Here is a 12,565-nt window from a genome sequence, read left to right on the forward strand (position 1 = left end):
TCTGTGTAGAAACTCTGCAGCTCTGAGAGGGGGGGAGCCAACATGGTGTAAATGAAAAATAAAGCAGTCTAGACAGCTCATCTCTCAGCTGTGCAGAAGATGAGAGCTTCAAGCTTTCAGCTTGCCCCCCCCTCCCCTCCCCTCCCACTCCCTCTTCACTCAAACCCCGTCCCCCGCTTCCCACTCCAGGGTTTCGCCTCACAATCCCACCCCTCCATCTCGGAACTTCCCCCTTCTAACTGAAACATATGGCAGCCCCCGCTGGCAGTTGGTTTCAATCAGGCCTTCTGGCAACAGGACACACACTGGGCCAACTGGGAGCCGTGCTGAAGACCGGATGAAAAGGAAGTCCTAAAAACTACGGAACGACAGGTGGCTGCTCTGGCAGCCCCACATTCACACACCCCCCACCTCCGCGCACCTGCAAGGGTCCGACGCGCCATGGCCCAGGTTTAGACTCGGAGCAGCACGCGATTCACCCAGCCACTTCTCAAGACCCCCCCCCCCATCCACCCAGACTCTGGATCAACATCCCCGCCTTTGACTTAGAAAAACACAACCCTGCGTCTCCTTAAATAGACTATTAAAAAGAGATTTCCCGCTGACAGTGCAGTGACAGGCCAAGATTACACATCATTTACTACCTGTCCATTTTATCACCATATTGATTTCAGCAGTCTAGTGGAGCTTGAATGCACATCTTTGTGTCCCTCGGACAGGAACGGTTTGGTAAGTAGTTTATCCTGGTCCAATACAAATGGCAGACCTGGTCCTCTCCTCGGGGACCTCTCACGGCCCTTTGTTTGGCCTGGGGGCAGCACAGCACACAGGGTTCACTGAACAATATTAGACTGTTTGAGGAGACACCGAATGCATCTTCTAGGTAACCTGCTAAGGTGACTCCATCAATCATGACATTGTTTCAGGGTCCATATCAAAACCCGTCAGCACCAACCGTAGGGCCAGCTGCATTCAGATGACCACACTGAGTCTCCCGAGTGGCAAGGTGGTCTAAGGCACTGCATCTCAGTGCTAGAGGCATCACTACAGACCCTGGTTTGATTCCAGGCTGTATCACAACCGGCCGGTCTAGACTTCAGATCATTTCCAACAAGTCTATGGACGGGAAGCCATTTGAGTCAATGACAAAAATTTGTGTCAAAAATGAGTTGTACCAAGTGGAAATATCTCAGTCACAGATAGGTATGGAAGATTCTTTACCCAGGTAACAAACCTCAAATGGGTTGGATTGGAAAAACTACTCTACTTCAGTATAGTTGGCGTCATAATATATTAAGATTAACACCCTCAAAAAGAGAGAAATATTGGTTATGACATCCATCTGGATGGCAACAGTATGAGAGAGGTCGTCAGAGGGGTCTATATGGCTCCTAATCAATATCCTACTGTCTAATGTAAATGTAATGCTGCTAAACAGATCACCGTTCTATTAGGTTAAATTTGATCAATCTTTAAGAATGGATTCTAGAACAAAACCACTCTAGCGCCGCAGCAGACATTTTATAAAACCCATGGCCGTATCTCCCGAAGCACAAAATATACTCCTCATTTGTTTCTCTCCCACGAAAATGTCATCCAAATGGCTGAGGGACAAAAAAGCGAAACAAAAGATCCTATACTCTATTTAAATGTCAGGTCTGGTTGTTCCTCTAATAAAATGAGAAGAAAAAACAAAGGAATAATCCACTAAGCGAATAAGCGGTGGGTTTCAGTTGAAATCAGACGCAGATATTGGAAAAGTAGGGTTGATTATGTCTTTGGGTTAAGGCGTAACCAACCAACGGCACTTCCACCATTCCTGTCGGCTACATCGACTTCCATAAAGGAAGTTTTAGTGGCCGCTGAGGGCTGGCAATGGTTATTTCATTTCAACCGTCGAACGCAACGCCCCATTCTCCGACCGCTGCTGATGTACCTGGCTGGCGGTGTATGGCCATAACTCCTTTGCGGCAACATGGACATTACTGCTTGTAAAAATACTTAATATTTGGGGAGGGAGGGAGGTTGGTTGGAGTGAAATTAATTGAATGAACAGGAGTGGGGGTAAAGAATCATAGTTCAACGCTGTAGACTAGAAGTCTGTACAGAGCATGGGGCTATCCGTTTAACCACGGCATGACCAGACCAGCGTTGAAACAACCTCTCCATACATACATAGATGAAACATGTTATCCAGTCTCACACATGTATGGGCCCTCTGCTTTCCCCAATTAAAAAGGCCGCACTCACACCAAGGCTATAGGTGCTGGTACTCAGGAACATTTAGGACAGATAATAGAAGTAGACTCCCAGTAGATGTACTGGAGGAGGGGCCCGCTCCTCAGGCCCTTTCCTGGGCTAAGGTTGTGTTGAAATAGACCCCCCTAGTCCACGTTCCCTTAATCGATTCAATTTCATGGCTGGAACGCAGCGACACGAACAGAGGAAACCATGGACCGCCCTCCATGACAGCTTTTAACTCAATAATGGGGAAGAAGGACCTGGGAGAAGCTTTGGAGGGACTAAGACCAATGCCCATGGCCTCAGTTTAGCCAATACAAACAGCCAGCAAACTCTGCTGAAGCACTGATAGCTAAACATGCCTCTGAGCCTCTCCTGAAATCAGAGTTGATATCCGGTTCTCTTTTTCCTAATCCACACAGGCAGGTTTTTGTTACGTTTTACCACAGCTACTACACCCAGGAGGAACCTGAAAACAGTTATTTTGACTGCTTTAGGTAACAAGCTGTTCCCAATGAGACTCTGGCTCAATCAGCGCATTGTGGCTGAGCACGGAGGACAGAGGGAGGGAAGAAAAGAGCGAAGGAGTGATAAAGTGAGAGGGAGGAGAGATGGAGACAGAGTGACAGATAGGGAAAAGCAGAGAGAGACAAAGGAGAGAGTTTGACCTCCTCAGTCAAAGGGACACTGGGTCCAGATCACACAGTGTCCTGTCCTCTCAAGCTGGGCCCAGATGTCAACACTGGAAATAGAACCACTCTCTCCCTGTCTGCTGTCAATCAGAGGTGCTAATAAAAACAGAGAGGAGGACGCTGTGGTCTGGTCTCCCTCATCCAGTCAGAGAGCCGCCAGTCTCAGTCCGAAAGAAAGTCTGAAAATCCCTGCTTTAAAAGAAATTAACTGCCATCACGAATTGGACTGGGATTGTGGTGGATACCATCTGGAAGGCATTAGAAACCACCACCTGGAGACATCCCAATCACAAAATTAAACTTTGGGATTACTAACATTTTGCGGAAGAAAAAAACCCTCACTTCCAGACATGAGTACCTCTATTTCCAACCCCCTTTTCAAAATCTGGTTTCATCAGATTTTTGAGAGGAGGGTGGAGGAGGACGTGGAGGAGAATACGAGTCTGGTCTCTTAGCTCATGGTTAAACGGGACACCCAACACGTCACAACGTAGAGAGCCTATTTGTTATGGTTGGTAATGAAATGAAAATAAGCCTCCTCCTACAGGCTGCTGGCTACTGAGCACCTGAGAGTTCTGACAGAGGAACAGCCTTCCTGAAACAGATAGGATCACACAATTAAAGCCAGTCCACATCTGAATCATCCTATCGTTGATTAGGCTGAAATAACAGGGGGGGGGGGGGGGGTCAAGGGCTTCAGGAAAACATTTTTTAAAATGTAAACCGCCTCAGCACATGCCGGAGAAGCCAGAGGAAGATACCTAACATATCCTAGACGTTGGCGATTCAAGGAACATCTATCTTGAGGTTGTGAAAAAAGATTTGATTTGACCAGAACATGGTGAGGAAATCTTTCAGCAATGATAAAGTATTATTATTTTTTTTAATTCCCAGCACAGCACACGTGATGGTGTGCCGTGCATGTTGATACGAATTCACTCTCAGGAAACTCACGTCTTGGCATGGATGTTGCTTCTACACCGAATGGTGCACTCAAAAGCCTGGCTGAACTGTGTTCTGTTCCTGTGGACCTGCTGGTAAGTCAGGCAGCACAGCCTTGCAGGGTAATCTAAGGTTGTCAGGCGGAGAGTTTAAAAATGGCTGCCAAGTATGCATCTCCATCTCCCCTGTCCGCTCCGTCAGTAATGCGCAACACTAAAATTGATATTATGCCACATCAAAGAGTTGAGTGCACCAAACACAGAAATGTTGTGATGTAAATGTACCCCTGAGCCGTAGTCTCACAAAAACAGCTTTACAGAGAGAAACCAAAAATAATACTGATTTCATCATGTCTACAGTCTACTACTAGCACCACAAGAGGCCCACCATGCTGGAGTTTTCATCATAGGGGAAGCTTGGCAGGGGTACCCAAACTAAGTAGACAGGATCTGGGATGGGGAGTGTAGAGGTGGGGGCCTACATCATGGATGTCCTAAATATCAATGCAGCCTTCAAGAGAGCCGTTAATGTGTCTGCCTAAGGACCCACACATTTTAGGTTTGTCTGCGGTCCACCAAATTCCCGGGTGAGTGCCTTGTCGTTCGAAAGAGCTCTAACTTCCCGTGCCGAGCTTAAAAAGAACAGCCAACCAACCAGGAGGCTACGCTGTGAGCACAGCCACAAGAACAACCAACCAGGTGGCTACGCAGTAGGCTTGGGCGGCTATGGGTATTTAGAAAAAGACACAGGATGGTTTTTCAATACCATCAAAACAATGCAATTTTTAATCAAATGTCAATATTTGTAGTGAAGACCTGCAGTCAACTTATTCAATAGGTTAAGAGATAAAGAAGATGGCGTTCTTCATTTCAACTTTCACAATTTGTCATTATGAAGCTTATTGGTAGTCCCCAGTCACATGGTGTTTGTTTACAAGCAGACAGACGAGAGACGGGAGCCTTGTAAGTCACTCACTGTCATGCAGCATTCACCAGGTGACCTAGTTACAGTATGGAATTAACAATTAAATGTTTGCCTGCTAGATATGTTCTAACTATTAAGGTACCAGTCTAAAATGTGATAAATGCTCTGCAGCTGTGCATTTGGTTCGCTAATTTAGTAGCAAGTTACTTCTTCCAAAATCAACCATTCACTTGGTAACAGTAGAGAATTCCCTCCTGCATCAAGAGCCTTGCTGTTTGATATTTGGTTTGTGTGTGTAGCAAACTGGGACTTGTATAGTTTAGGTCCGAGACTGTTTAAAATATGTTCGATGCGCTCTTTAGCATTTAGTTAGCAATCTTTATCGGATTTTACATGTACTTATTCGGACTGCCAACCTTCGATTTACTGAGTATTAGTGGGGTTTGAAAACAGCGTCCCTTGTGTTCAGTGCCGGTATTACCGAATATCCCGGTATGACACAAGGTCGGTATGAAGGTATGACCATCTGGATACCGCACAAGCCTACTACACAGTGGGCACAGCCACAAGCCTACTACGCAGTGAGCACAGCCACAAGCCAACTACACAGTGGGCACAGCCACAAGCCTAGTACGCAGTGGGCACAGCCACAAGCCTACTACGCAGTGGGCACAGCCACAAGCCTACTACGCAGTGGGCACAGCCACAAGCCTACTACACAGTGGGCACAGCCACAAGCCTACTACACAGTGGGCACAGCCACAAGCCTACTACACAGTGGGCACAGCCACAAGCCTACTACGCAGTGGGCACAGCCACAAGCCTACTACGCAGTGGGCACAGCCACAAGCCAACTACGCAGTGGGCACAGCCACAAGCCTACTACGCAGTGGGCACAGCCACAAGCCTACTACACAGTGGGCACAGCCACAAGCCTACTACACAGTGGGCACAGCCACAAGCCTACTACAGTGGGCACAGCCACAAGCCTAGTACACAGTGGGCACAGCCACAAGCCTAGTACACAGTGGGCACAGCCACAAGCCTAGTACACAGTGGGCACAGCCACAAGCCTAGTACACAGTGGGCACAGCCACAAGCCTAGTACACAGTGGGCACAGCCACAAGCCTACGACGCAGTGGGCACCGCCACAAGTCTACTACACAGTGGGCACAGCCACAAGCCAACTACACAGTGAGCACAGCCACAAGCCAACTACACAGTGAGCACAGCCACAAGCCAACTACACAGTGAGCACAGCCACAAGCCAACTACACAGTGAGCACAGCCACAAGCCAACTACACAGTGAGCACAGCCACAAGCCTACTACACAGTGAGCACAGCCACAAGCCTACTACACAGTGAGCACAGCCACATGCACAAGGCAGGGGGCACACATGCACTCACTAACACTCCCAGCCTGTTAAGAGCTTTGGCAGCCCTGCCAACCCTGTTTGCCAATCTCCCAATTGAGCATTTCCCCCTGAGCTCCGCGTCCCTCACTCACTCGCACATGCACACCCTTCCCGGTCTAGTGTGCTACCGAATTGAGTTCTCCTGCATTGTGCATAGGTCCCGTTGAGCAGTAGCTATGCAGAGGCAGGAAGAAGGAGGCGTAGTGGGGATCCAGGGTTCTCCCTCCCTCTCTTCCCCCCCTCCATTCCACAATGTGTCTTCATTCATCTCAAAGAGCACATGGAAAAGCAATTGCGGGAGAAAAAGCCCCTTCCTGCCGGGCGAGGAGGCCTCGGACAGGCCCTGCTGCAGTCTCACGTATTCCCCCTTCACTCCGCGAAACAGGAAATAGCCCTTTATTACAAAAGGAAGGAGAAGAAGAATAAACTAGCAACATTTTTGACCATCCGCCGGTTTGTTTGTAGACAACTTGTGCGCCGACAGGCTGCCTGCAACAGGACGGTGAGGAGGAATCCCATCTCCTGTTCCCAGGCAGGGGACTAACTTAACGCAGGCCAAATGGGCCAGGACCACCGTGGTTCCACTCATGTGGGGCAGCAGCAACACAGTGACCACACCGACTAGGGTCAGGCCGGCCAGTCTAGGGTCAGGCCGGCCAGTCTAGGGTCAGGCCGGCCAGTCTAGGGTCAGGCCGGCCAGTCTAGGGTCAGGCCGGCCAGTCTAGGGTCAGGCCGGCCAGTCGAGGGTCAGGCCAGGGTCAGACCGGTCAGTCTAGGGTCAGGCCAGGGTCAGACCGGTCAGTCTAGGGTCAGACCGGCTACTGGAGGAAATGATCAGAATGACAAGATGGAACCAGTGATGTTTTCCATTTCCTCTGTCCTCTCGTCGGACGGTCCGTAAACCCTAAACTCTAACAAGGGTTGAAGACAGTAGATCCTTAAATAAGGGGAACTTAAGTTGAGGGAGGGGGAACACATGGAACATCTGTTTTAATGAAATAAGAGAGTCATTCCATCTCACCATAGAGGACTATTCTGACACTGTTAGACTGTGTAGGGGAGGATAATGCCATCCGTGGAAGGATGGGGTTTAGGGGGGATGAGTTTCTGCCCCACTGGAACACCTCTTCTTCACTCGCTCGCCCATTACACTCTCTCTCCCTCCTCTTCACCCCCGACCCCCCTTCCTCTCCACACACACACACCGCCCCCCCTTCCTCTCCACACACACACACACCGCCCCACCCCCGACCCCTGAGTCATAGTACCACAGACACCTGTGGGCTCTGGCTCGCACACATGATGCCCCCCCACTATGGACAAAGTGACTTGAATCTGAAACACCTCTGTTTAAACAAGCCTCGGGTCTCTTAAAAAGCCCTCAGCTTTCAAAAGCTCTGCTGAAGTCTCTTTAGAAACTAAATCAAGTAAGCAGTTTTGATTCCAGTTGTGTCCTATATTATTTCACAGGGCATTAAACCCACCTCACTCTCTTTTAAAAGCAAAGCCCTTCCCAAGAACAATATGGCCCCTTCACTGCTACAACACATTCCTCATCCCAGAGCCAAGTGCCAGAAACAGTGTTGGATGGCTGACAGTTTCAAGGTTGTATGGCCTGGCAAATGATCTAAACCACAGGGTTCAACGCTTCTCAACGGACCCTGTAAATTAAATAGCAGAGTACAAAAATAAGGCTTTAATAGGCCAACATGCAAATAAGGAAAAAAATCTCTGTCCTGCAGATCTCCTGCTTGGTTGCGGTGGCATGAAGCACACGACTACATCATCATACGCTGCTTCTGAGCTCACTTGAAAAGCAACACCATAAAAAGTACTGTGTGTCTGTTTAACCCAATAATGAGAAACGAGTGGAAGCCAATCTGTTGAGTCTCTGACTACAGACAGACTGGAGGACATGTTCACCAGACTGCAGGGATCATAACAGCAGTGTATTAGGAAGCACTACAGCAGGAACACATGAGATGTTTCATCACCTTGTACTATAGCAATGCATGGTGGTTAGAGCGTTTCACTACAATCTGCTAAATCTATACATTCAAATCAATGAAATTGTCCCTTGTTCTTTTTCTATTCTGTTTGAGCCGCAGGCAGAATGTATCTTATTTCTAGAGTATAGGACATTAGAAAATAATGTGTGTGCGTGTGTTCTCACTGGTGGGCATTCCATGGACCAAATATCCGTACAAACTTTGAGGACAATTAATATGCAATGGTTCTGAAAAAGCACATTACTCCAACGAACTCAGTACTGGGTAGGTAAAGAACAGCATTTCATGGCCTTCAGTGTAAATTATCAGCTTATTTGTACACCAAATCCCCAATATGTTAGGCATCCAAATACATCCAGAAATGCTAGTCAAATGACTACTCAAATAAAAAGGAGGCCCAGTGGAAGAAAACAAATTGAGTGACAAATGCAGGGTTTGTCTCAGCAGCATTTTCATGATTGGGTATCAAGTTGACTGATGTTAAAACAATGACCTTACCTCTTCATCGGAGGTGTCGTGTTCATACTCGTCCCCATGCCGGGTGGTGATCAGGCCCTTCTCTCCTCCGTCGTCCATGGCGACTCCCTCGCCTTTTTTCATCTTCCTCTTCTGCTTTGGTGCAGTTTTAACGTCTGGCTGCTATGAAAACAAGACACCAAGGATTGACATTTAGAGTTCATAGCAACCGGTTGCTATACGAACAAGTTCTGGTACATTTTTTAAGTTTAGGGGGGGAAATTACTTCCCTGCTTGGTGCTGTTAAAGGCATTTTTGTCTAATTATCTAAGAATAAAAAAAGTTATGCGTGACAGCCAATCAACTGTCAGACCTGTAAGTAAAATAGAAGCAGTTTCAGGAAATAAAACTTCCTGCAGGCTTGAAGAGACGACTGATTATTTGATGCCCTTAAAATGGCCCAATGACAGTTTCCATGTTTTAGGATTCCCATTTATTTACACAGCTTCCTTTGCATGATTCTCTCACACACGAGGAGCAGTCACCAGAAAGGCACATCCTGTGTGAGTGGAAGGCCAGCAAGGATGAAAGGATCCAAGGACCCACCACTAGACGTGCTTTACTGTGAGCCATCAGTCACACAGACGCAGAGCCGTCAAAGGCTCTCTTAACAGGAATGAAGGGATAGAGGGATGTAAGGGAGGGCGGGATGGAGGGGGGGATGGAGGCATGGAGGAAGGGGGAATGAACTGTTTGAGACAAGGAGATAGAGGTATAGAGGGAGGGAGAGAGAGAAGTTCTTTGAGGTTGCAGTCTCATTTCCCTAGAGGCAGTGACAGGCAGGTGAGTAACCTGCTATGATTTATGCCTCCTATGGGTCCCGGTATCTTTTGGCCTGCAGCTCTAAGTGAAACACTTCCTCCCTGATGCCTAGTTAAATCCCCATCAAGACAGAGCTGCCCGGGCCCAGTTTTAATACTAAATGCATTTTCACGCCCAGGGGATTTCAGTCAGACCCGAGTTTCGCTCTGCTGTAGCCTCCTCTTGAACTGAACAAACAAGGTGAAGTGGGGTTTGAGTAGGAGGCTGTTTCAGAAAGCCAAGAGGGAACCTTGTTTACTTCACAACACAGAAGCCAACGCTTGTAAAATAGCAGGACAGATAGAAGACTGGGTCTTCCTGGCTACGCTACAAGTCTGATGGAGGATGGCCAAGCTAATCTGTTTACTGTTACAGGGATGAGGAGATTGCGGGGCAGGGGTGGAGGGAGAGAGAGACCACGACAGATGACTTGTCCAGATGATGTGCGACAGATCAGCCAAAAGAGAAGGGCTCGCAGAGTGGATCATACAGCTTGAAAACAAGCAGTGGGCTGGACTTCCAGCTGAGCTTGGCCCAGAGCCCATGTGACCACAACCGCCGACGAGGATAAAATGTCAGAGAGAGGCTGTGGACGGGAAGGCACTGCACAGAGTCAGTCAGAGGAGAGAGAGAGAGGCTGGGAAGGCACGGCACAGAGTCAGTCAGAGGAGAGAGAGAGGGGCTGGGAAGGCACTGCACAGAGTCAGTCAGAGGAGAGAGAGAGAGGCTGGGAAGGCACTGCACAGAGTCAGTCAGAGGAGAGAGAGAGGGGCTGGGAAGGCACGGCACAGAGTCAGTCAGAGGAGAGAGAGAGGGGCTGGGAAGGCACTGCACAGAGTCAGTCAGAGGAGAGAGAGAGAGGCTGGGAAGGCACGGCACAGAGTCAGTCAGAGGAGAGAGAGAGAGGCTGGGAAGGCACTGCACAGAGTCAGTCAGAGGAGAGAGAGAGGCTGAGGACTAGAAGGCACTGCACAGAGTCATTTAGGAGAAGCCAAACGCAAAGGCCATTATTTTCCCCCATAATTAATGCTCTTAGTAGGGACATTCAAATGAATGTCTTGATACTCAAAATATATTGGCGTATAAAGCCAAATATACAGCCATTACCAGGGTTATGGCTGGTAATGTACAAAATCTGTGAAATTAATAATTTCTGGCTTGAACCGCCTGCAGGCCTTTTGGTTCCGAGCACATTCACACACACTCACGTGTAAGCCAACACACAGTGGTTCAAACACACACACTCTCCACACATTGGCCAACAACTTGTTTTTAATGCTCCAAAGCAGACGCAAGCAGGCCCCAGGTTCCCCAATAGCATGCTGCATCCTTTGAGTTACAGGGTGAAGCCTGAATGGATCCATCAGAAGGACTTCACGTTGCATTCACACTTCCACTTAATTGGGAGCAAAAACCAAATCAATAAGCCCACCTAGGCTCCCGGTCCCTGGTTTGGCCTGCTGCAGCACCTCCATCTAGAGAGAGGGGTCATCCTGGGGGGAACTCTGCTACACAACCCTCACACAGGGCCCAGGGAAAAACTTAAAAACTTAGCGGGGGTGGGAGTTGTATTAGCGGGGGTGGGAGTTGTATTGGCGGGGGTGGGAGTTGTATTGGCGGGGGTGGGAGTTGTATTGGCGGGGGTGGGAGTTGTATTGGCGGGGGTGGGAGTTGTATTAGCGGGGTGGGAGTTGTATTAGCGGGGTGGGAGTTGTATTAGCGGGGTGGGAGTTAAATGTTTGAAGGGACTAAAATCGAGTAAACAGGGGATGCACTTTGTCTTGTTGTCTGGGATACCATTCCCCCATGTCCACCATCATTTTGACCCCTGCCCTCACATCCCTCCACCTCTCCAAAACTTTAACGGCTGGTGGATGGAGAAGACATGTAACCCACGGTGGAAGTGGCCCAGACACGTCTGAAGACCAGAGCTCCTGCGTGGGTGCATTAGGAGCAAAGCCTTCCTGGTTACTGTAAGATGAGCCCCCCCAGTCAAAGTCTACCCTTTCCTCCCCCACTCTAATCGGCATCTCCCACCCACTCACACGCCGAGAGCGCGGATCGGCTGGCCGGCCAACGGCAGAGCTGGCTGGCCCGATCGAAGTGAGCTGGCCGCAGCCGGCCGTTACACCAGGGGACTCTCCCAGGGACCAGAAAGCCTCCAGCAGCCACATTAACTTCTGCCTTGTGTGTTAAAGGCCCAGATTCTTTATTCACAAGAACAGGGAGGAGAAAAGAGAAAAAACAATGAGTCTGGATGGATTAGAAAGCTGCAGCAGGGAACAGATGTGCCTCCCGCTACCAGACAACAGCACATGATGATTAAGGTTTCAAATTCGCAAAATTGCCTTTGCAATAACATAATACAATTATTTTTTTGCTTAAACTTTGTCCTTTGTTTGCATCTCTTGGCATTGCCAAACTTACTTGAAGGACTGCACACTAAAAACAGCCAAGACCAGTGTTTGAGTTGAGTGATGCGTGTGGTGCTAAAATCCACATGGCAGTAAGAAAATAAAAGTCAACAGTAAACATGTTGTCCCTGATGAACGATGCAAGGCCCCTCGTACCAATCACTGTTATTTTGTAAAATGAGGATCTCTTTTGCAAGACGTACCATTCACCCAAGTTGTCAAAATCGAGCCAGTGGTGTCAGATATCGCCGCGGGTTAGTTAGACTCATATCCCTGAGTATGTGTGCAAAATTTCAGCACTGAGGCAAATGGATCAAGATATATAAACATCCACCCATTATAGCGCCACCATGTGGTTGATATGAATGCTCTTGCATATGTTAAGTCTTGACAGTGTTTGCAACAAAATTGTTAAAATACGAATATCTTCGTGTGATTTATTTGCCAGACGACACCTGCGTGAATACTTATTGATCAACAGTAGCCATGTGGTTTTAGGTACGAGTCTGACAACTTAGAACCAAAATTCCACATCAAGTTTCATGCAGATCGGTCAGTCGGTGCCAGTTGAGCAGCGTTGTGTTTTTCACAAAATTCTAAATGGTGGAA

The 12,565-nt window shown here is 48.3% G+C and overlaps 1 protein-coding gene across 2 annotated transcripts in view; it reads right to left on the reverse strand.

Annotated features, from left to right (window-relative positions):
• LOC135551765 (ribosome biogenesis protein bop1-like) overlaps window positions 1-12,565 on the reverse strand; it is a 138,347-nt gene that overhangs the window by 115,366 nt on the left and 10,416 nt on the right. Inside the window, exon 3 of one of the 2 annotated variants that reach the window (XM_064982982.1) lies at window positions 8,724-8,861. In XM_064982982.1, the coding sequence (XP_064839054.1) occupies window positions 8,724-8,861 (138 nt within the window). Of the gene's footprint in view, window positions 1-8,723; window positions 8,865-12,565 lie in introns of both variants that reach the window. The other variant, XM_064982981.1, reaches the window with a different exon arrangement.

The sequence above is a fragment of the Oncorhynchus masou genome, chromosome 13 (genome assembly GCF_036934945.1).
Source record: "Oncorhynchus masou masou isolate Uvic2021 chromosome 13, UVic_Omas_1.1, whole genome shotgun sequence".
Lineage (NCBI taxonomy): Eukaryota > Metazoa > Chordata > Actinopteri > Salmoniformes > Salmonidae > Oncorhynchus > Oncorhynchus masou.